Source organism: Lissotriton vulgaris, chromosome 7 (genome assembly GCF_964263255.1).
Source record: "Lissotriton vulgaris chromosome 7, aLisVul1.2, whole genome shotgun sequence".
Lineage (NCBI taxonomy): Eukaryota > Metazoa > Chordata > Amphibia > Caudata > Salamandridae > Lissotriton > Lissotriton vulgaris.
In genome coordinates this window covers 343,710,400-343,736,292 of record NC_141695.1, presented here as the reverse complement: position 1 = coordinate 343,736,292, position 25,893 = coordinate 343,710,400, and the positions used below count along the sequence as shown (strand labels likewise).

General features: G+C 44.3%; 1 protein-coding gene across 1 annotated transcript in view; it reads left to right on the top strand.

Annotated features, from left to right (window-relative positions):
- The window catches only part of LOC147701551 (excitatory amino acid transporter 2-like), an 856,834-nt gene that overhangs the window by 674,975 nt on the left and 155,966 nt on the right, over positions 1-25,893 (top strand). Inside the window, exon 8 of the mRNA XM_086930218.1 lies at positions 14,769-14,963. Within this exon, the coding sequence (XP_086786344.1) occupies positions 14,769-14,963 (195 nt within the window). The remainder of the gene's footprint in view (positions 1-14,768; positions 14,964-25,893) is intronic.

Below are 25,893 nucleotides of genomic sequence, written 5' to 3'. Positions count from 1 at the left end.
GATGGCGGCTCCCAAACGCGCTGCCTATCTTGATGGGTGATATGTCCCTGCTCGCTTTCTGGGTCTATGCTATGGCTGGAGCGCCTAGGGTCTCAGGGGGAGATCTTGTGGCCCTGTTTTGGATCCAATGAGAGTCTCACCTTTCCCTCCCCACTAAGCTCTATTGTACTCGGCACACACTCTCGGTCAGGAAAGGAGTCCTAGGATGCCTGACACCAACATGGCTGAAAATGATTACTTCTACCTCCTTGAGTGACTTTTGATTTCTCAACCCCTCCAGGACTATGCCTGATCTCAAGAGGATCTCTACAATTCTTTCGGTCATTGGCTCTCCCTCTTGCCTTCTTGCTCTATTGCAGGAATTGAATGGCTGATTCCTGAGCGTTTCCACGCCTTCCAGGGCCTGGGTGGTGCGGGCCTGGGGGCTGTTGGCGGTGCTGAGAATCACAGAAGCGTCCCGGGGGGTCAAAGGGGTGGGCACATGATCAGGAAACGTAAGAGGCCTGCTGCAAGTGGTAGACTGAGTCAATTCCACCCGCCGACACCCGAGGGAAGAATGAACACTACTACAGGAAAGCTGGTTTTTCCTTCATTTTGCACAAGCCTATATGGTAGCCCCAGCTCCCTCTCTGGCTTGTTTCTACGCCCTCCCCCCCACCTTCTTCGTTTACCTCTATCCTTGTAACCTATGTATCTATTCTAAACAGTTTCTCCTGAACGTTGAGACATGTGCAACATGGCTGATGCCCATGGGAGTTGCTAGACAACTAATGAGGAGATTGGCCCTGGTTTCCCCCTCGACCGTCACCTACCCAGCCATACATTGGTCACAGTTCTTCCTCGCCTCCCTGCTATGGCTATTTCCTCCCCTCCCTCCCTATAAATTCTCTCAACCTCGTTGTTTGTTTACTGTACCGTACTATGCTATTGTAACTGATGTCATTTTTAATGCAATGTTTCTCAGTTATAGCGCTCTGATACCTACCGGTAAAGCCAGCACTTCATAATCCTTTTGATGTACCTTCTAATGCAACGTTCGCCTGGTTTTGCGCTCTAATACCTCCGGGTCTAGATAGTGCTATATAACCTTCGCAAATCAAATAAACTAAAAACTGTTTTTTCCTGAATGCTGAGACCTGAGCAACATGGCTGATGACCAGTGGAACTGCTTGACAGCTAATGAGGAGATTGGCCCTGGTTTCCCCCTTGACCGTAACCTACCCAGCCGGACATTGGGTATTGTTCCTCTTTGTCTCCCTCCTTCGAATTAGTGTAACATTGGTTATGTGTACTGTATACCTTCTACTATGCTCTTGTATCTGATGTAACTTGTAATGCAAACGATTCTAAATGTAAAGCACTCTGATAGCCTCTTGGGTCAAGTTCACCCTCTAAAAAACTTTATAAATAAACTAGCAGCCCGTCCCGACATTGTCCGGGGGCAATGAGGCTAGGTAGCAGGAACTCCCTTACCTCGCGTCAATTGCCCCCGGACAACGTCGGGACGCGCTGTCCAACAGAAATATCTTCGGGTCTATTGAGGTTCTTTGTTTTGCTGAGGGATGGTTCTCGATGACAGACCATCCAAGAGGCTTTTTGCCGAAGTCATTCCTTTCTGTTTAAGCCTCACTCTGATCCTTGCCAGCCTGCTTCACGAACACATCCTAACTTCCCAACCAGCTTCGAATTGTGGCATATTAAAAGCAGTTGTGATGTCTTGTGAGATTTCTAAGCAGAGGCAAAGTAATATTGAATGTCCTCCTAAAGCAACGCTTTGGATGCATTACTAATATTTGGACCAAACGCCGTGCCCCCAGTTCAAGTTATTAAGACATCAATCACCAGACTGCAAGTGTCTCTTAAGAATAGCTTTGTAAAAATGTCCTCTGTAAAGTCTCACCTTACCACATGCTCCAAACATCCATGAAAATGTTTTCCGGGTGTAGGTTCCGCGGCGTCTCAGCTCCACGGCCCCACTGTCACCGCCGCTCTCTTCCGTGCTCCTCCCGCTGAACGCCGCGTTAGCCGAACGCCGCATTACTTTTCCTCCCCACGGCTCCGCACTTCAGTGTATCGGGTGTAAGTTCCGCGGCGTCTCAGCTCCACGGCCCCACTGTCGCCGCCGCCGCCGCTCCTCCTTGGGCTCCTGATGATGTCAGCAGGTTAGCGTTAGCGCACATGACGGCCGGCGCTACTTCCAAGGGACTACTTTTTTTTCTAAGGTATATTTTTTAAATAACGTATTTTTTTTGGTGGTATATAGCCTATGTCACTCTGCAGACCCTGCCAATTCCAATGATGTATTGGGTGTTTGGATTGGCACTGTGGTTCCCGAGTTTACCCGCCTCAAAGGTTCCCAGTTCTTACTTTATAATAGTAGTATAGATATAGATAAATAAAACAAATCAAGGACCATGGACCTGGTCCACCTTAGCTAACGCGATTGCTTGACCCTTGCACCGTCGCAATGCCCAGTCCCTGTAGTGGTTGTGAACCCCTGAGAGTCCTTTCGTGGAATTTTAACTCCCTTCTAGACAAAATCAAATGAACAGAGATTTTAAAAGACGCCTGGAGGGTTAACCCAGATTTCCTACTGTTCCTAGAGACACACCTGATGGGAAATTGGTGTCCCTTTTTGGCACGTCAGGGATTTGACAAAGTATGGCAATCTGGGTTTTCCAGGGGCGTGCACGGGACAGCAATCCTCCTGCAGTGCTCCTTTCCCTTCTAACGACCCCCTCACAGGTAGTCTTGGAGACTCCGCTGTCAACCTAATGTCACTTTATGCCCCTCCCATGTTCCTAGAACCCACCCTTCGGGCTGCGAGGGAGACACTATCCACTCTCCCTCAGGGCCTGACCAGAATTGGTGGGGGGTCTAACCCTGTCCCTGAACCCACCACAGATGCCAAGGGTGCTCATCCTCCCACAGGAAACTAGGGGCCAAGCGCCTTGGAGATTGAGCCTCCACACTGGGCCTTTGTGACATCTGGCGCCCTTGGCACCCTAAGACGCTATAATACACACACTCTGCTGCACACCACACCCACTCTCACATTGATTTTATCTTTATGCCCACCCCAGGTTGTCAGCCTGTTTCTGAAATTCAAATCCTGGTGCATGTAGTGTCTGAACACTCCCCACTCCGTCTGTGGGTGGGGGTCCCACTGGAGCTTTGCGACCCCTATGGCGACTAAACGCCTGGTTCCCTCAAGATCAAGATTACAAAAAGGGAATTGGGGAAGAACTAAACAACTACTTTCGCACCAACGAGGGCACAGTGCAACATCAGGACACGCTGTGGGAGGCGGACAAAGGCACGATTCGGAGATATGCCAAAGGGTTCCTCAAACACAAACGGGAGGTTCAGAACTGCCAATTCTCCCAACGCCACAGCCCTCCATCTAGAGCTGATGGCGGCCGCCGCGGAACCAGGGGCGGAACACCGACAGCTGCTACTAATACGCGAAGAGATCAAAAGTATCTCCTTCAAATCTGCCAAATTGGTGTGGAGATCCTCGGTGGCCAGGGTCTATGGGTGGGAAGATAAGAATGGCAAGTTGCTTCACTGGCTCACTACCCACCCCATGGCCAACTGAATAGTCCCTGAAATCTGCAATGCACAGAGACACATTTCTCCCACTTCTGCAACAATTGCACAGACCTATGTGAACTATTATAAGGTGCTGTACTCAGCAGATCACTCACATAAAGCCACAGAACAGCTCCCCTTTCTGCAGAATATCTCCCTTCCGCTGCTCTCAAAAGCAGAACTTAAAATCATGGATGAACCTGTCACACCAGAGAAAATCGGTGAAGCGATTTCCTCATTCGCCACCCACAAGACCCCAGGTCCAGATGGGTTTCCCGCAGAATATTATGCAGCATTCCATGACATCCTGATCCTACGACCCCATGCCCTCTTTGGGGAAGCTATAGAGAAAGGCACCTTCTCCTCTGTCACAGACACAGCTACTATTGTGGTCATACCCAAAGTATACCCTCCACTGCCCACATGTGTTCAATAGTGACCAATTTCACTCAATAACACCGGGGTTAAAATCTACGCAACCATCCTCGCTACCCGTATGAAACACATGCTCCACACCCTCATACACCCTGATCAATGTGGCTTCATGCCACACCGTAGCACATTCCACTGTCTTAGACGCCTACAAGTAGCCGTCACCAACCGTAGTCGCCTTTCACCATACCTGGCCCTAGTGCTACTCAACTTTGCAAAGGCCTTTGACATGGTTTACTGGCATTGCCCTTGGGACATACTGGAAAAGGCAGGCTTCGGTCCCTCTTAGCAAAAAATGGTGAAGGTCCTTTACTCTAGTACGTCAGCCAGGGACTTAAAAACGGAACGCTGTTGGACGCCTTACCGATCATGAGGGGAACCCGGCTGGAATGTCCACTTTGCCCTCTCTTCTTTGCCCTCGCAATTGAGCCTTTGGCTTGTCGCATCTGGATGGATGGCCAGATACAGGGGTGGCGGGGCTCCCACGAGGACTGAATCGCCTTGTATGCAGATAATATCTTCCGCTATTTGGCTGACCCGGCCCTTTCTGGACCAATATCCTTTCAGATCCTCCATTCTTTTCAGAGGGCATCGGGCTTAGGTCTCAACTGGGCTAAATCCACTGTGGTGCCTCTCCATGCCTCTAGAGAATGTGTGGATTGGCTCTCATTCAAATACCTCGGGATCCAGGTGGCGCTTCTCCCCGAGCTGACCTTCGTCGATGTCAAACTCTTCCGCTTAACCCCCTCGGTAGAGTCGCTCTCTTCAAGATGATGGTTTCCCCCCCACCTCTTATACATCATTCTAAATCTTCCACTCCACCTCCCTTGCAGTTGGTTTCATGACTTGGATGGGGTAACCACAACCTTCCTTTGGGTTGGCTTGAGATCGTGTCTCACAACATGTCAACGGGCCACATATGAAGGGCATATGGGGATGACAAATCCCTTTTTGTACTACTTAGCCACCCCCTTCTGGTGATCCATGATTGGTTTAACAGCGGATGGTCAGATCCAACTTATTGACTGGAACTGGAGAGCCTCGGAATCTCTCAAGTCCAGGCCATGCTGTATGGTGCCCCAATTCCTCACAATCTACCAATAGTTACCCGCACAGTTCTTCTGTCATGGCGCTCTGCGCTGCAGCACATTTACTGGGACACTAATCTTTCACTGCAAACACCGCTGTGGCATGGCACTTTGCTGCAGTAGGTAGTGACGATAACAGGTTTCCTGAAATGGGATTTGATCGGTATAACCGGCCTGGGAGACATATGGAAGGGGAAGCACCTGTCCTCCTTTCGGGACCTACAATAGGCATACTCCTTACACTCCACCCAATTCTTCCGATACATTCAGCTGCTCCACGCCCTAGCCCTCCACATCCCTGACCACAAGGCAATCCCTGAATTGAGCCCACTGGAGGGTAAGCTTCTCATGGGGAACTTAGGAAAGGGGGGTATATCCCAAATGTATTGATCCCTGATAAACAAACCCCGTCCACACTAGAACCTCTTAGTGCCTGCTGGGATCGCTGGCTTTTTCCTCTAGAGCAGGGGTATTCAAACTGTGGGGCGCGACCCCCAGGGGGGCCGTGGAGGGATGCAAAGGGGGTGGCGCCTTCACAGTGTCACTTCTGCCCTGGCCTCCAGGGCTTTAGCCTCCCTCCTCCCCCATCCTGTGTCTCAGCCCGGGCTGCTGCAGTGCAGCTCGCGCTCCTGGAGCCTCGGCTGGGCAGTGTCTGGAGTCTTATCTCCGGCCCGAGTATTTCACAGGTCTTTAAAGACCATTAGCATATTTACATGTCTTTGTTAACTGATTACCAAAGCTTCGTTTTTTTATCGTTCCAGTACCCCCTGGGCCCTCACTCTGCCTATTCCTTACATTTGTATTTTTACACTTACTGCTGTAGTGTGAGAATGCATTTAATGAAAAGAAATATATAGTTGGGTTGCCAAAAGAAACATGCCTGCTATGTGTTGTTTAAAGATCCTGCAGAGACCTGCTCTTGACACTAAATGGAGTTATAAATAAAAAAAAGTATGTATTAATTAGTTATGTGACTTTTCTGTCTTTATTCTCTTTAATTATTAGTCATGGATCATTGAGGCATCCCTAAACACATTTAAAAGTGCTTTCTATTTGTATTTGCTGTTCTAAATATTCACAGATAAGTGCAAAAAATACAGTTGTAGGTGACTGCTTATTTCTAGGCCATCAAAATAATGAGCTGGTAACCCTAATCATTAGACTGGAAGTTTGTTGCAGGATCAGCACATTATTTATTTACTCCACCCTCGAACCCTGATTAATGACATTATAGTAATAGTTTAACTTAGATCTGAAACTCTACGCTTCAAGTTTCTGGGAATGCACCCTGCTTTCAGACTACTCACTTCTCATTCTCACCTTCACTTTCACGTTCACCCTGCACTCCCAGCGATCACAATGCACTCACACTGATCACCATGCACTCATAGCGATCACCATGCACTCATAGCTATCACCATGCACTTACACTGATCACCATGCACTCACACTGATCACCATGCGCTCACCCTGATCACCATGCACTCACACTGATCACCATGCACTCACAGCAATCACAATGCACTCACAGCAATCACAATGCACTCACACTGATCACCATGCACTCACACTGATCACCCACTCACCCTGCACTCACACTGATCACAATGCACTCACAGTGATCATAATGTACTCACAGTGATCACAATGCACTCACACTGATCACCATGCACTCACAAGATTCACACGCTCACCCTGCTCTCACAGTGATCACTCTGCACTAAAAATTTGCTAGCATTGTTCACTCTGTACCCCACCCTGCAGTCACACGAGCACACTTCTCACCCTGCATTCATGTGACACTTCACTCACCTGTCCCCCCTTACTGCTCAATCTGTAGCTCACTCAAACAAGGCCATCACTAACCATGCACTAATTCGTCCCACTCTGCACTTACAGCCGAACCCAAATTCATATGGTCACCTCACTCACCCTGCAGTCACTCCTTTTACCCTACTCTCACACTGTTGCATTGCTCACCATGCAGTCACATGGGCACTCTTGTCACCCACACAGTGCAGAAGGTTAAAGTGCCTGGTACAAAGAAGATGTACCATGCACATCACAGAACTGAGTGTGAGTAAACTATGAATAGCGCTAAAAAAAAATGAAATGTTTGTCAGACAGGTGCTATAGAGAGATGAGGTGTATTGTTGGTGAGTGGTAGTGAGGGAATTCATGGAGAAGGTGGAAAGACTGTTGCACCGTATACGACCAGAGCTTGGACAAGCCCTGGCTGGGAGTGTTAACCCCCCCCCCCCCCCCGAAGTTCGGGTCTAGTGGATCCCCTGCTTCTGCCTATTATTTACATTTGTAGTGCACTACTGTTACCAAAAGGAGTCCTGGGGCTAATAACCATCTGCTGCAATGTGAGAGAGGGATCCGGGGTTGGGAGAGGAGAGAAGAGAGAGATGGAAGGAAGGGGGTGAGAGGAAAGGGGCATGGGTAAACTGCTTAACTCTGCACAAGACCGCCACGGTTTGAAAGCACCCTTCTGCTCCCGGCCATGGCCTGGTGAGCTTCTAATGTGGCAGCGCGTATTCCTGCGGATTGGGAGGCCCTTCACAGAGGTTGACTAGACATCTTTCTGATGTTAATTGCTGTATTTTGGTTATAGACTGGTACTGATGGGGTGAAATCTTTCCTCAGTATTACTGGGTTTAAAAAAATTCTAAATAATAAACCAATGCTACCCCAAAATACGCAGCATCACAGAACATTATTTACATTTTCTTCTCACACAATTTAGTCAAGCCTGTCACATAAATTTGGTCCTCACCTTCCTCATAACCTAGAGGTTTAGAAATTTTTGTCAGGAGGGGGTCCTTACGCTTGAAAATGTTGACAGGGGGTCTCAGCATCCAAAAGTTTGAAGACCTCTGCACTAGAGGGTGAAGACTGGAGACTGATGATGGCCCCTAGGACACTCACTATATTAGCCAGGCTCCGCCTCATTCAGATCTACTATCTTCACTGCGTATATCTTACCCCGGTGCGGCTCAACATAGCGGGTTTCCTCCCAACCCCACAATGTCTGCGCTGTAAGGCAGAACCAGCCAACTTTTACCACATGGTCTGGTCCTGCGCCATCCTTTGTAAATACTGGTAATCTGGAGTGTCTGAACTGAGTAGCATATTGGGGTGGGAGGTCCCACTCAATCCCCTTGCCCTTCTCCTGTGGGTGATGGAGGGGCTGGATAGCTCCCGTGCTGACAAACTATTTCTAGGAACAGCCATTCTGATAGCAAAAAGAGACATTACAGCGGCCATGAAAGATTGAACATCTCCCAAAGCTGTATACGAAGCAAGAGGGTGCCCAGCCAAACATGAGCGTGTATGGAGCATGTTGTATATCTATCTTTCCTCTATTTCCATGCTCTACCATAGTTCTTACCTGTGTCACTCATTCCAGAATGTAGATGGCTCTGCCTCCTCCTAGTGTTCTAGGTGGTGACAGTTTGTGCCTGGCCAGCTTGTGTTGAGGTTTCTCTATGCTGTCTTCCTGCAATAAACCTATTGTGGTACATCTGTGGTCTCCAGCTATTTACTACAATTTTGGCGACGTTTATATGCTGGCCAGTACCTTTGAAGACCTCATCTTGATGCCTGATTCCTTCAAGATATTGTACCAGAAAGCGACTTGCAGCGGATCACCCTCGACAAGAAACGAACCTGCTGCGTGTTGGCTTCGTCAATTTCTCCTTGGTCCGCTTCAATCCCGACTGAAGACGCCCATCTGGGGAAATTGTGAGTAATTTTGGGATCGGATCGGGGAGCGGAGCACGAGCGCAACCAGTGCTGACGTCATTGTTGCCTGATCGGCGAGCGAAGCACGAGCGCAACCAGCGCTGACGTCATTGTTGCCTAGGAGACGTCCCCGGCTCGCTCTGACAACGGCGTTGTCTGCCGTTACCTGGGAGACGCTTCCTTGCTTCGCTTTGACTACGCACACTCCCGTGTGCGTTCCAAGCCTCGTTTAGTTGTATTCCAAGCCTCATTTTCAGCGTCGGCCATTTTAACTTCAAGTGTTTGCTTTCCAAGCCTCGATTTCGATCGAGTTTCGGTGGCGGCCATCTTAAGTCACTCTAACGCGGATTTCCCTCGTTTTAAATCTAAACTCCTGCTCATTCCTGTCGCAGCGCTCAAACATCGTTTTGGACATTTTTCAATGAAAAGAGGTATGTTACTACTATAATTTAAAATTTAACTAGTTGTGCAAAATCTTTGTTTTTCTTTATTTTTGACTCTGCTACATTGATAAATATGGCACAACAATTTGTAGTTACCTTACCTCCTCAGTTCTTACCCGAGCCTGGGGTTCCTGACATACCTTGGGAGGACTGGTATATAATGTTTGACAATTACCTGGAAGCGCTGGATGGACAGGAATTTTCAGCCAAAAGGAAAAAGGCTATCCTTTTGAGTACTCTGGGCAAGGAAGGGCAGAGGGTTTTTAGATTCCTACCGATCACACTTGGAGCTAATGGACAAGACATTGATGAATTTAAAGAAGCGGTTGATCGTTTGGAGATCAGATTCGCAAAGGAGGAGAATCTGGTTATGAACCGCTATAAATTCTATACACAACGTCAAAAAGATTCGGAAACAATAGATGATTTCGTGGCCAGACTTAGAGAGTTGTCTATAAAGTGCAAGTTTGGTGCTATGAACGACGAGCTCATAAGAGACCAATTAATTGTCCAGTGCTCAAGTAAAAAAATCCAAGAGAGGCTATGGGCTGCTAAGAACCCGACCTTGAAAGATGCTATTGATCTGGCCAAAGTAATTGAGGAGTCTAGTAAATGCATGAAGGTCCTAGATACACACAAATCTTCTCCTCATCAAGAAGTCTCTGTGGTTTCTGACAAAGGTGGTGTTGCGGAGTGTGAACACTGCTCTGGAGACAGTGTTGGTGTAGTGAAAAACAGACCCAGACCTTCTGCCAAGAAAACCTCCGTGAGCAAAGTCTGCAACAGGTGTGGCAGTAGTAGTCACTCTTCCGACGCGAGGTTTTGCTTTGCCTCAAACAAAGAGTGTTTGAAGTGCGGGAAAGTTGGACACTTCTCCAAAATGTGCAAGGCCAAAGCCAGACAGAGAGTGAATATTGTTGATGACTACGTTGATGATTCTGGAGTTGAGCCCGATAGACTCCTGGTCATTGACGATGTGGATGTCATCTGTGATGATCCAAGACAAACCAGACCCAAAGCCATTTTCAAGATTGACTCCCACGAGGTGTTGTTGATGGTTGACACTGGTTCTCGTCATACCATTATACCTAAGTCTACTTTTGATGCCTTTTGGGAGGGGGTGAATTTACATCACAGTGATATTTCCCCTAAGGGTTTTAATGGCCAGAAAATTGAAATCCTTGGTTTCTTTGAATCTGAGATTACCTTTGAGAAGAGGTCTATCTTTGGGAAGGTTTATATTTCTATTGATGGTCCTCCCATCCTAGGGTGGGTACATCAATATGACCTCTACATCGTTATCAATCCTAGGGCAAAGAATCAAATAATGGTGGTAGATGATGACTCTATTGAGTTTATTCTTTCTGAATTTGGGTCTGTGTTCAGGGAGGAGTTGGGTGAGCTTCGGGGGTATGCCCATCTTATAAAGTTGAAGAAGGATAGTTTGCCTGTGCAACATCGCGTAAGGAGGATTCCCATTTCTATCCGCAATGAGGTGAAACTCCTAATTGAAGAGATGCTCCAATCCGGGGTAATTGAACCTACAGAAGCATCAGCATGGGTTTCGCCCGTCGTGATTTCTAAAAAATCAGACGGAAAATTGAGATTCTGTGTGGACCTCAGGTCCCTAAACAAGTGTGTCGTTGCGGACACCTTTCCCTTACCCAACATTACGGAGATGGTTTCCACTCTTCAGGGGGCGAGATATTTCTCCAAACTCGACCTGAAGAGTGCCTACCATCAGGTTAAGCTCCATGAATCCTCGAAGCATCTTACGGCCTTTATCACCCCGGAGGGGATTTTCCAATTTACTCGTCTCCCCTTTGGGTTGATTTCGGCAGCGAGTGTCTTCCAAAGGTTGGTCAGCGAAATTTTCAAGGGGCTCAAAAACGTGGTGTTCTTTCAAGATGACATTTTGGTCTTTGGAGACTCCGTGGCAGATCACAACCTTGTTCTTAGAAATGTTTTACACAGAATCTGGGACACTGGCCTTACATTACGTAAGGAGAAGTGTTCTTTTCTTGTGGAGAACATTGAGTACTTGGGACATGAAATCTCAGTCAATGGAGTCAGACCAAAGAAGAATCTTCTTGATGCAATACGCCTTGCCCGTCTGACAAGGACCAGTTGCGGTCATTCATGGGCTTAATCGAATACTACTCCAAGTTTGTGGAGAAATTCTCAGAGAAGACCTTGCCTCTGAGGGCTTTGTTGAAGAAGGGTTGCAAATTCTCCTGGGGTCCTGAACTGGAAGTGTGTTTCAATGAGATCAAGGAAGCCATCTGCAATGCTTAGGTGCTGGCACCCTTTGATACTGCCAAGTCCTCCACTCTGTTGGTAGATGCCAGTGCCCATGGTCTTGGTGCAGTTTTGCTTCAGTCCCACAAGGACGGCGACAGGCCGGTTGCTTTTGCCTCACGCACTCTTTCCAAATGTGAACAGAATTATTCTGTTATCGAGAAGGAGGCTTTGGCTGCTGCGTGGGGTGCTCACCATTTTCGACCTTATCTATGGGGCATTCGATTCAACCTTAAGACTGACCACAAACCCCTTATCCGCATTCTTTCTCCCGGGGGAGGGGCATTTGGTTCTCCAAGGTTGGCAAGGTTGGCCTACAAACTCCAGGAATATCATTTTGACATTTCCCACATCTCTGGGTGGAGGAATTTCCAGGCTGACTGTCTGTCTAGGTTGGCTGTTCCGTCTGGTGCTGATGTTGGATTCAGTCTAGAGGGTTTTGATGAGAATGTTGCCTGGATTGATGATGTTCTTCTGCTAACTGAGAGCTCTTTCTCTCGGTCTGAGTGGGTGGATGCTATGTCCAGGGACAACGTCTTACAGGAAGTCATCCAGTTGATAAAGTTGGGTTCCCGCAGGGAGAGTTGTCTCCATGTTTCTGTTCGCCCTTTCCTTAAAGTCATTGATGATTTGTCTGTTTGCAATGACAACGTTATAATGCGTGGCGAAAAATTTGTGCCTCCTGTTGATTTGAGACCCAAACTCATTTCTTTAGCCCATGAGGGTCACCTTGGCCAAACCCTGATGCAACAGCGTCTCAAGTTGAACTTCTGGTGGCCCGGTATGGACTCCATGGTTTCCTCTTGGGTTGAGGACTGTTATACTTGCAAGGTGGGTGAGAAGAGACTTAAGGTTTCTGTGGGATCTGAGATGGGTGTGCTGCAGTTCCCTGAAATTCCGTGGCACACCATCTGTTTAGATTTCATAGGTCCCATGGCTGAGCTACCTCTTTCTCAGAGGTTTGCTGTCGTCATTGTGGATTGCCATTCCAAGTGGTTGTCTGTGGAGTTTCTCAAGGATAGCACTACGGTCACTACTATTAAACATCTTAAGTCTGTGTTTTTTAGGGAAGGTTTTCCTAGCGATGGCACACAGTTGGTCTCACATGACATGCAAGCTTTTTTGTCTGATTGTGGTATTTCTCACCATAGGACTTCCCTCTACAACCCCCAGGGGAATGGTCTTTGTGAACGCCTTAATAGATTGGTGAAAGGTACTGTTCAAATGCCCCTCTCCAGTGGTTCTTCTGTCTCTTCCCTTGTTAGTGAAATGGTCTATGCGTATTGTACCACCCTTCATGGCTCTCACCTCAGATCCCCTTTTGAGATGATGAGGGGTAGGGTTCCCAGCACCAAACTCATTCCCTCTTGGCTCAAGGACTTGGTCTGTCGGTCTCTCTTGGGTGATGTGTCCAGAGTGGTCCCTAAGTCTTCTTGTAAGAGTCCTGTGGGTCTGCCTGCTAAGTGTGCTTCAGGTAAGAGTTCTGTGAGTCTGCCCTCTAAGGGTCTTTCACGCAAACCTGTTGTAGGCGATAAGTCTTCTGCTAAAGTTGTTTCTAGTAAACTCGCAAAAGGTGACCTTGTCAAGGTAAAGTCTGGTTGTGTTTCAGGTGGTTTGTCTAAATTCCGTGGTCCATTTCTTGTAAAGATGGTCTATCCTCACTATGTTGTCCTCTCAAATGGGGAAAAATGGAATTTAAGGAGGGTTGCCCTCTATCAGAAAGCTGGTGTTTGTCCTGGTCCTGCTCCCTCTCCGTCCGTTCCTGCCCAGGATCTCTCGTCTCCAGGGTTCATGTTTATTCCCTCTCAGGATCCAGCTCATGTGGTGCCTGCTCCTGTAAATGCCTTGGTGAGGGGCGATGGTGGAGGGGATGCTCCTGATCCCGTTGTTACTGATCCCAACCCAATTGCTGATCCCAGTTCCTCTTTGCCTGCCACCAGACCTCAGAGGTGCCATAGACCCCCTGCTTATTTGAATGATTTCTGTTGCGATTAGGTCTTTTAGAGGGGTGACGTGTGTCCCTTTCAACGCCTAATTTTATTGATCACAACTGATGTTTGCAACTTTTATCACTGTTTTCGCTTATCTTCTTTAGTTTTGAGTTAAGTTTTCTTTCCATGACATGTTTACCTTTTGTGTTAAGTTTTCTTTCATCATCTATCTTTCCTCTATTTCCATGCTCTACCATAGTTCTTACCTGTGTCACTCATTCCAGAATGTAGATGGCTCTGCCTCCTCCTAGTGTTCTAGGTGGTGACAGTTTGTGCCTGGCCAGCTTGTGTTGAGGTTGCTCTATGCTGTCTTCCTGCAATAAACCTATTGTGGTACATCTGTGGTCTCCAGCTATTTACTACAGAACAAATGGATAGGACCGTTGGATTGAGTATCCACAGCACAGATGGGCTCATACTCCAAACAAACAGATGGGGGAAATAACTTGTAAATGTATTGAAATGTCTAATATATCAAAGTGGTGGTATGTTTACTTTGTTGTTTAAAATGCTAATACAATTGGTTATCAAAAGAAAGTGTCACATGGGTCATTGTCTCCTAAAGGTAAGACTAAAAGTTGTATTCTGCAGAGCTGGTGCTGGTATTGGGATGGGGAGGGTTTGTATTAGTTGTTTTAGTCTATATCATGCTCAGTGCAGTGTTTTTCTACGAGGCCTGCAGAACCTATGCGCAGTGGACCTGTAATGAGACATGCCCTTCTCATTTCTCCTTCCCCATTCTCAAAGGCAGCCATGTCTGTCTGCCTTCTTTTAGTCCTGACTAAATATATACCTTTATATGTCTGCCACCCATGGTGTGATGCTGCTGTGACGTCACAGTGATAGCTCTTTATATATTGTGTGCATTCTCAGCATTATGATGCACGGCCATGGTGTACTTCTTGGCACTGGTATAGTAATGGCAGCTGTTGCCTTTTTATGGCATTTTCACTACAGCTGCCCACTGACACATTCTCACAAGCCCCCACTCACTGGTCCGCTCAACTAAGTACACACATCTAACTATCATTAGAAAGTGCATTCTCTTATAAAATAACAAATACATAGGCTTTACCAAGGATTGTTTTTTTTTGTACCAAGTGCATGTAATACTAGGGAAGATGTGGAAGAGCCTCTAGTTTGCTGTCCCTTACCTTTATTTCCTTTTTGCTTTCTAGTGCTGGCACACTACCTGTAACCTTCCGCTGTCTAGAGGAAAACCTGAAAATTGATAAGCGAGTGACTCGCTTTGTGCTGCCCATCGGTGCCACAATCAACATGGATGGCACGGCATTGTACGAGGCGGTGGCTGCAATATTTATAGCACAGATGAATGATATTTCATTGGATGGAGGTCAGATCGCCACAGTCAGGTATTTGCTTCATCTTGTTGGGTTTGTTTAATTTCTTTGCTGTGATGTTATGTATCAGGGCCCTTTCGAAAGATTGAAGCACATGTCTATCTGTAGGTTTTGTTCATGAAACAGAAATCAGAGTTATTTTCCAGGTTAAAGTAGGTGCAGCTTATGATTCAACTTTCTGAGGTTAATACCCATTAAGATAGTTATTATTGTTCCTCATTATTCCTTTGTCCTGGATTTGCGTTTTCATTCACAACCTCATGCCTCGAAACTGGTCCCACCCAAGATGCTTGTTTCCAGTCCAGGAAGGACCTGGCCTGGCAGTTTGGGCTGGTCTGTTCCCAAGACTGATTTGCATATGACTGGGAATGGCATGGAGAGCAAAACAAAGATGGACTTAGGCCGAGATCTATGTACTGGGGTGAATATTTGACATTGTGCATCATTCTGTCCATCAAGTGATCTTTTTGCATTTGTCACCCCGAGTGGGACGGGTATACCCATACGTGGGTCCCGTGCTCTCCATGACACTGGAGTCAAGCTAGCATGGGTGATACCCCGAAACCGGTCCTAGAATGCTTGTTTCCAGTCCAGGGAGGACCTGGCCTGGCAGTTCAGGCTGGACTGTTCCCATAGGGGGCAAGGTCAAGACTGATTTGCAATACTGGGATGGCATGGGGAGCAAACAAACTATGAATTTAGGCCCAGATCTGTGTACTGGGGTAAAAGTTTGACATTGTACAGCATTCTGCCCATCAATTGTTCCTTTTGCATTTTGCGTTTTTCACAGCCAGTTGTAAGCAGAAAGCGCTTAACAATGTTTAACCATCCCCAGTTTAAATACAAGGTAACCTCTCACCCTCGCCAGTTTTCAGTTTTTCATCATTCTGTCTAGACTGCAACACCACTTGGAATGGATACTCCTTCCTTCAGATGCCTCTTGATGAACCCTTCCCAGGCTACGGTCTGTACCCTGAAGCTCACTGACATCATGTAGAAGTGTAGCAGTACTAACAGCTAACCAGCCCGGCAGCACAGTGGATTTGCTAAAAAAAAGCTCCTAATGACACCAATTTGTGCAGATGATATTATCAGTTTCTTTTTTCTATGCTAAACAAATTCCTTGATCCGGGCACAAAGACATCGAACCTTACTCTTTGTGAGTGAGACTCACATAATTAGAGTTCTAGTTACAGTCTCACTCACAGCAGTTCAAGTGCCACATCTAGTGCAGAAGCAATATAGCATAGCTTCCAAATAGTCAAGTCAAGACAGAAAATCTTATATAGGGCACATATCATCGGTAGGTCTCGTGGCGCTTGCAGAGTTTCCAGAGACTGAAGGTCATATCCAATTTCGTTATTTCTGGTCAAACAGACACGTTTTCAATTCTTTGCGCAACCGCTGGTTGTCTGCAATAGAAAGAAGATGAAAAGGCATCTTGTTCCAGAGATGCGTGGTGAGAATGGAAAAGGATCGACCTCCATTTCGTACGGTGTGGACTCGTAGTGGGGTAAGAAGAGATTTTGAACTGGTCCTTAATGTTCTTTCTGGCTGATATCTTTTACGTTTTTTAGCTAAATAACCAGGAATAGTGCCATAAATACTTTTATGAGTTAGGCACAGGATTTTAAAGTGACCTCTTTTTCTAACTGGAAGCCAGTGGAGAAGCCTCAGACTAGGGACTGGGGGGGATCTTAGGGGTAGATTTAGGATCAATCTGGCCACAGTATTCTACAGAATTTGCAGTTTAGAAAAAAGGTTGTCATTTAGGGAGGCTAATAAGGCATTCCCGTAATTCATGTGGCTTACAATGAAGCCCTAGACCAGAGTCTTCCTGGCTTCGGTAGGTAGCATTTAAAGATTTTACATAGCTTCCGCAGGATCCCATAACAAGTACCTAGTATACAGCTATGTTCAAACCTCTGCTGCCTGCAGAGTAGCACACAGGAGCTGTAGAAGCTTCAGGAAGTGATCCCAACACAAAGAAAGCCATTCTATAGAATATTTAAATTGATTGGACGAGATGCTTAGTGTGTACCTAAGTGCTGCTCCCCTGTTTTTGTAGGCTATGGGTCTAATTTTGTGAGATTTTGGTGTTAGTTCTTTAGTGTTTGATAGATCTTAATTCTTTATATCAGTTCAGTCTGATAGCACTTTCTGTGATGTCATTAAATATGCTAATTAGCTGCAACTACATAGAATTTTCATAACTTGATCTCTGCGGATTTCACCAAGGTTTTCAGTTGTTTCATATTCAGCTCCTATTGTCAGGACAAAATCCCCTAAAACATCTCCAGGGTTGAAATCCTGCCAAACATATCACTAGGAAATGGCGGGTAGTTAGGCGCCCTGAGTAGGAGAGAAGGATATGTGTGACCTTTGTTGCCTCATGTAACCTACGGCCATTCAGAAGGGGTTATAATAAGGTCAGTGATGTTAGGCCCCGTGATTCACTGGGGATTGTTCATCGGGCAGTATTCTTTATGACATTGCTTTGTTCTGTAGATTTGAAATATTGCAGTTGCTGGCTGTGCCTGGCCTGGCCTGGCTGTGTCATAGGGTTGTTAGCTGATGGAGTAATTTTGAGTTCATTCTAACTTTGGTGGTGAGCAACCTTGTTACTACAATATTTTAGTGGTGAGTTGCTAGGCACACGCACCAACATCACCTGAAACCCAGACTATGGTCCTAAACCCCTGCATTATTTGACTAACCCAGGGGTGACACCATCACCATAATCAGAAACCTGAGCAAGAAAAAGCAAAGGCCCAGGTTCGCTGTCCAGGTAACCTAACATACACAAAGTGTACCCGCTAACAACTGTTCCGAATGGCTGAGGCAAACCAGCTGATCAGCTGCCCTGTGGTCCACAGTGATCATCAACAGGCCACTTGAATATGTTCTGAGTTAGAAAAACTAGGTTGCTGATTGTTTAACGAGGCTTCCTGACAAGGCAGCAGAGGAGTGTGATGTGTTTACTGAGGAGGTAGTGGCAAATGTGAAGGATGCTACATAAGGATTGGAGAGTTCTGTTTCCAAGGAGGATGGGATGAGAGCTATGGAGTGTGACAAAACCTGCAAGGCGGTGGTTGAGTTGATTGAAGTTGACATGAGTAGAAAGAGTACACAGCCGTTGGCGGGTAAAGCTTTTTATAAAGTAGAGAATTTAAATTCTCAAGATGCCCCACATGTTCTATGCTTGGAATTCGGTCTAGTTTCTTCATATTTTTTTATCCTTGTCTGCGGTCCTGAGGTGGGGTAATTTACTCTTTTGGGGGGATGAGGGCACCCTTAGGGCCACTTTGAGAATGGACATTTTTGATAAATTAAAGGATCAATCAGCATTCTTTAGATCTTTTGCTCAAGCAAATGAGTTGTCGATCCAGGAAGATAGTTTGATGATGAGGAGTGAGAGGTTTGTGCCCCCAGTGTGGTGAGATATGAGTTGGTGCATTTGGTGCATGATGGTCATCTAGGCCAAATTTCGACACTTAAAAGACTGAAAGAGAGGTTTTGGTGGCCGCTCAAAGATGGTCAGGTTAGAAAGTGGGTGGAGGAGTATGTGGAATGCAAGAATTCTGGAAAGTGATTGAGAGTAGGTTAAGGTGCTCTGAAGAAAGAACAGTATTTGTCTACAGCAAGAGTGGTTTGGGAGAAAAGTTGTTTGATTCTGGAAAGTGATTGAGAGTAGGTTAAGGTGCTCTGAAGAAAGAACAATATATGTCTGAAACAAGCGTGGTTTGGGAGAAAAGTTGTTTGTATGTCATTGGTCCATTTGCTTTCCTTCCCGGAGGAGAAATTTGCTGCTGTCTTGGTAGATGCTGAATCCAAATGAGATGAGGTGGTGTTTCTGAGAGGTATCAACAAGAAGTCCACAGTAGCAGTCTTAGAGAAAGTCTTTAGGAGGGAAGGAATTCAGTTGGTAACGGACAATGGCACACATCTCACAGTGGAAGGAAATAGATGTTTTGTGGACCACATAAGTGTGAAGCATTTGTGTATGTTATTGCACAAACCACAAGGAAACAGCTTGGTAGAGAGGAATAACAGATTGGTGAAGGGAACCATGGAAATGGCCAATAGTGAAGGGTTGTCTGTTCAGGATGCTATTAAAGATATGCTGTGGGCTTATTGAACTAATTTGAGTACCAGCACAGGGAGGATGCCATTTGAAATGATGTGTGGTAGACAGCATGGGACAAAATTGTTTCATTCTTTGAATGTCTGATGTGAGTTCCAAGAAATCGGGATTGGGAACACCGAAGAACCAACAATAGCGCTTTATCAATACAGGTGTTTGGTAGCTGGTTGTCCAAGTTCTGAGGGCCCAACAAAATAAAGGCAGTTGGGAGTAATCGGGTCAAATTGGAAAATGGACAACACTGGAATCTGCGGAGAATTGCTTTGTATCAGAGGCATGGAGAGGGTAAGGTGAGGCAGAGGAGTGAAGATAAATGCTCTACTTGGCTACTTATGAAATATAGTGGGTTCCAAAGAAAACAGGCTGGTAGAGGTGTGGTGGCGCATGCGTATTGAGATGAGGGTAATTCAGGGCCTCAGGTGGAGAGGGTGATGAGATCAGGGAGACCACCTTGGTATTTGAGCAAATATGTGTTGAAAGTGTTTTCCTTCTGGGCTCCTGGCCTGGGGTGTCTGTTCCGTCCAGTCTGTGTTTTGGATGTTGTTAGTGTTTTGTTGGATAATAAGGGGGATGTGTTATAATGAGCTCAGTGATGCTATGCCCTGTGATGCATAGGGGAAGATTCGTCAGGCAATATTCATTATGATATTGTTGCGTTTTGTAGATTTTAAATTTGCAGGTTGCTGGCTTTGCCTGGCCTTGCTGTTTCATGGGGTTTTTAGCTGATGGAATAAACTTGAGTTCATTCAAATTCTGTTGGTGTTCATCCTCTTTACTACAGAAGGAAAGAGGCAAAAATATCTGCGGCCTAAGACAAGGAGGCTTGAACATATAAATTGCTCTCTCCTCCCAAAAACCATGGGTTTAGATACTTTTACTGGAAAAGAAACCACAAAAATATAGACGCTCCTCTTCTTCAGCATTCCAGTAAGAAACATAGGAAACACTCAAGAGAAGAGTGCTGAGATACAGTGGTACCCAGCCAGAATCTGGCTAAGATAACTGTATCTGAGCTGGGATCTGTGCAGGTACCATGGAATTATCCCTATTGGGCCCTATATGCTGGCACCAGGACACTTTCAAGGGGTTCAGGCACCTTCACTTTTCTTTACCGATGTCCAGCAGTAAATGACTCACTTTGTTTTCCACAGCGTTTGATAAAGTGGATTGTCAAACGCTGTGGAGAAAGCTCTCTCATCTTGGTATGCCACACCACCTCTTTGGCCTTATCATAGAATTACATACAGAGGCCTGGTGCCAAGTGCAGATGGGAGGCTCGCAGGGGTTGTCTTGTAGTATTAAGACTTATAATGGGCTTAAGCAGTGTTGCCTGTTGGCCCCTCTTTTGTTTTCTTTTTATATATGATCTCCCCGGTGCGTTAAACTCAGTGAGGGGGGATGCCCTAGAATTGGTACAATGGCCATTGGTTCCTTTTTATATGCAGATGACGTTCCAATTTTCGATTTAACTCCTATTGGCTTGCAACGTCGTCTAGTGCCCTAACTAAATATGCGGAGGATCATTTTTTGATAATCAATATTGCTAAAAGCAAAATTTTTGTCTTCCTCAAGAAAGGTCTTAGAATAAAGAAAGGGTATAAGTGGTCGTTAGGGCTTGAAGAACTAGAATTGGTTAATTCGTATTTGTATCTGGGGAAAGTTTTTTCAAAAAATGGGCAATATTCAGAGCATATTAAACTGTGTGTTGATAAGGCTGCCCCCCAGGCTGGAGCTTTAAACAGAGTTTATAAAACCTGTGGGAGACGCCAATTTAGTCATGTTCTGTCAGTATTTAAGGTCAAAACTCCTCCTTCACTAATATAAGCTCCAGGAATACTGGATATGAACTATTGGCTCACTTTTGATTAAGGCTGAAGGCCGGATTTTCCGCCAAATCTGTAATTTAAATTCTCAAGATGCCCCACATGTTCTATGCTTGGAATTCGGTCTAGTTTCTTCATATTTTTTTATCCTTGTCTGCGGTCCTGAGGTGGGGTAATTTACTCTTTTGGGGGGATGAGGGCACCCTTAGGGCCACTTTGAGAATGGACATTTTTGATAAATTAAAGGATCAATCAGCATTCTTTAGATCTTTTGCTCAAGCAAATGATTTATTTGGGCTCAGTTTAAATAGTGATTCTCCTATGCCAAAGCCTGCATTGAAGTTATTTTGAAAGAAGTCTGCAAGCTCGATTAGCATGGCTAGAGATACTGTCTTAAATCAATCTAAATCCCACAATGAGGTGGTCTGGGGGAGTGCTTTGGGGAACAGACCACAGCTTTATTTAACATGGAACCCTCCACATGGGATTAGAAGACTGATACTTCTTTTGAGAACCAACCTGTTGCCTTTAAGAGAAGTTACTGGTATAGGGGATAAAATATCAAGATAGGATTGAACTTGTGAATTGTGTTTTTTACAAATTCAGGATCTTAATCATGTGCTATTGGTGTGCCCGTAACTCCAAAGGGCAAGGAATACGCTTTTAAGATCATCATTTTTCAAATGTAAATTTGTTCTGCTCAGGAGGCCCTAACATTTGTCTTGTCCCCACCAAATGAAATGGTTTGCCATTGAATATATCAATTTTTTAAAACATTTTTGGCTATTTATTAGAACATTTGTAAAGTTTATTTTGTATGTTGTAACGTCTGATGGTTGGACATTGAAGAATTCTGTACTGTATATAAAGTATGTCTTTCTCTTTTTCCTCTTTTTATTCTACTGGTGTATTTCTTTTTCAAACAAAGAAAAAACAATTGTATTGTATTCAAAGTATGTCTTTTTTTAATGGACTGGTGTATTATTGTGGACCTCCATTGGAGGTCCATAACGAATAAAACAAATTATTGAATTGAATTGACTCACTTTGCAGACAGTCAATAATTCCTTTTGTCCGAGTATTGTTTCTTGCTGGTAGCGTATAGAAGTCGAAGGGAGTAGTGTATTACAGTACAGTCCTGTTGCAGCCTCCAGATTTGGAAAAAAAAATAGGTGCAATGAGGTGTCCTTTCACAAATTTCCAGGAGATAAAATAAGATGTAACTGATTTTAATATGGGTTCTTATTTCATATAGGAATTGTGTTTCGTGCGAGTGGTGGGTACATCTGTTTCTGTGATTACATTTAAAACCATTATGCAGCAAGTAAAAAAAGTGAATGTTTTCTTCAGTTAATATTTATTACCACCTAAATTTACGCATCATGTCAACCTTCACAAAAGATTAAGTTAAGTCCTGCAGGGCTTCAAAATGATTTCCTGCTACTTAAATGCAGGTTTAACCTAGTTTACTGAGCTATTTTACTTGACTGTAACTTGTACCATGCAGATTTAAAAAAAAAATATTTCTTAAAAAAAAAAAAAAGAATTGATGTCAATAGTATTTTAATATTTCACCAAAAAGAGATGGAACTGTTTTGAGAATTAGTCTAGTCTGGGTAAATGGAGTGGTCTAGAGATCGTGGACTTAAGTTAACAAAAGGACAATTAAGTAAAGTAACAAATTCATCTCAGTGACAGGTGGAATGCAAGCATTGATCCAGAATGGTTGCCCAAACATTACACATCAAGTTTAGGGTACATGTAAAGACCCTCCCAGCTATAAACAAAAATTACCATAATTTGGTATACATTGGTTCAAGTTACCTGTTCTTTTACCTACGTGTCACTCTTTTCAATAGAATCCAATACAGTAGTCTTTTAAATCTTAACTGGCAGCCCAGCATGGGAATGAAACAAGGGATAGGGATGACAGGCATCTTCTTGTTATTTTTATGAAATGGCGGCTTCCACTGCAGACTGCTACCATCGCTCATTTTAGCACCTACAGTTCTTTTTTTTAATGTATTTTTTATTGGAAATCAGGTAGTACATTTTACAGTATCCAGTTGCTATTACATTTGTTTTTACCTTTTCACCATTATTCTCATTATTGAATTCATCTACATTGACACGACTATTTACATTTTTACATATTTACACATATTTACATATCATACATCATTCTATTCTACCATCTCTTTCTTCCAAGTCATTAGTGGATCCCATATTTGTATTCCTTTCAGCTTAGCTTTAAGACCTTTACATTTATACAGTGACATTTCCTGCTGACCGATGTTCAGTATCCTGTATCCCATTGGTGATTGGATTGATTGATTGATACGTAGGTGGTTGCTTATCTTTCCAAACAGTGGCAACCAGTAGTCCTGCTACTGTGATCATTATTTATTGGAAAATTCCATCCTATTATCGTAACCCAGCAGCATCAGGGTTGCAGTCATTTTTATTTCGATATTCATCCCTTGGAACCAAAACTTCTCGATACCTTTTTTAAGTTCGTCCAATTGCACGCAAGAATAAAACATATCAATACTATCTTGCGGTTTGCTTTGACACCTTGGGCATTCATCGGTTTGACTCATACCCTAACCGAACAACTTCGCTGGCATATAATAAGAATCATACACAGTTTTATATTGTTGGGCTTTTAGACTTGATGACAATAGAACCCTCTTCCCTGTCTCTAATATCCTCTACACATCCACCTCCCCGTCTGCAGGTTTTTCTGCCCATCTCATCTCTGTTTTTTCCATGTCATGTACTAATCTCTGTAACAATTCCACATAAAAATCCTTAATCCTACTATCACGATGTTCCATTAGTCTCAGCGTAAATATCTCCTCAGTTTTAACCATTCCCCTAGCCAAACCCTTAATACGATGATGTATCTGTATATATTTGAAACATGAGCATCTGCTTAAGCCAAATCTTAGAACAAGCTCCAAAAACGTTAATTGTCCCTTACTTTTAAACAGATCTGCCACCATCACATTCCCTGCCTGTTCGCATTGCCTAGCCATCCCATCATAGAGTTCATATGGCAGAAGATCTGAAAGCCATTCTGAAGTGTATTTAATATATCAAGAGATTTGACAATGCTTCATCACCTTCTCCCAAACTCTTATTACCCCCTGAACACATTTGTATTGATTTCTTTTACTATAGATAGGTTTAAATCGTCATTGCAAAAGACCTTCTGCTTATTTCCCCAGCGCCAAATGAAATATATTTAGCATCTTAGATCTTTCATCCCTACCAGTTTAAAAAAAATAAAGTGTGCCTGGATGTTGTAGGATACAGGCCCAGTAATACAATATTATATTAGGAGCCTTCCAGCCCCCCTTTCTATGGGCAGGGTCAAGAATGTATATGCCTGTCATACCTTCTTATATCCTCATATAAATTTTGAGAACAAAGCCTCAATTCTTTTTATTTTGCTCCCAGGTAGTTCTAGCGGTATAGCCCGCATTAAATATAGGATCTTAGGGAATATCCGCATTTTTAATATGTTAATCCTACCTATAATCGTAAGATGTAGCTTATTGATTTGTCTAAGTTCAGTGTCTATTTTCTCCAAAACTGGATCTATATTTACATCCCAGAGCTTGTCTATCTGTGATGTTAAATTAACCCCTAAATACATGGCTTTCTCAGTTATTTGGGGGTCATGCAGATGACATTGAGTAGAGCATACAATTTGCATTTTCTCTTTGTTTAGCAAATACCCTGACTGCCTCCCAAACTCTTTTGCCATACTTTATTTATTTATGAAACTTGTAAAGCGCGCAAATGCCCAGAGGCGTCTCAGCGCTTTCTTTAATTGTCCCTTGCGGATCTGGTGTGACTATCCCAATATCATCTGCGTACACAAGGATTTGTCTCATATCCTTGTGTAATAGCTGGTTTGATCGCCTGGTTGTTTAAGATTTTTACTATGAATGGGTCAAGATAAAACGCAAATAAAATAGGGGAGCAGGGCAACCTTGCCTCGTGCCCTTTGATATTTCAATTCTTCTAGATGTGTTCCCCATCACTTGTATCTGTGTGCACAGTTTAAAATACATAGCTTGAATAGCTTTAAAAAATCCAGGACCGAGTCCTCTATCAGCCAGACTATCCCACAAAAATTACCAGGACACTCGATCAAAAGCCTTTTCTGCGTCAAAGAGGACCACAGCCACTTCCGTGCTCTCGACTTCTGCAATATCTATAATTGATATCACACGTCTAGTGTGGTTCCCCTACCCGCAACAAAGCCATGTTGCCAGGGTGATACCATTGAGATGACTATTCTTTGCAGTTGCAAGGCCATTATTTTAGAATATACCTTTGTGTCTGCATTCATTAGCGATATCGGTCAATAGGAGACAGTAATTCTAAAGATTTGCCCTTGTAGGGAAAACCACCATATCAGTACCCTACCACGATACTGGTTGTACCCCACTATATTGTATACCTAAATATAGATTGTGTAAAATAGGGATAATCTGTATGCCTAGCATTTTATACACTTCAACCGATATTTTATCAGGTCCAGTGGCTTTACCTGCAGAGAGAGTTTTCCCAATGCTTCCTGAACCTCTTGTATGGTGATTTCTTGTTCTAGTTCTTGTGCTATATCTTCTTCCAATTTAGGCAGTACAGGGCTACTATCCTCTGTTTCCGGCACATCCAGTACTATATCTGCCTAATATAGTCTTTCATAAAATTCCTCAAAAACTTCCATTATCTTCTCATAACTCTCCACTATTTGTCCTTCATTATTCTTAATTTTCAAAATATTATTTCTAGTGTTTTTCTGCTTTATCCAATATGCCAATATTTTTCCTATTGCTTCCCCATATTCATACATCTCCCCCCTATAAACTTGAAATACTTGTGCCACGTTCTCCTGAAAGTGAGCATTGATATCTGATTTGGCTATTGCTAATTTTAACATATGCCCCCGTAGTGCCTC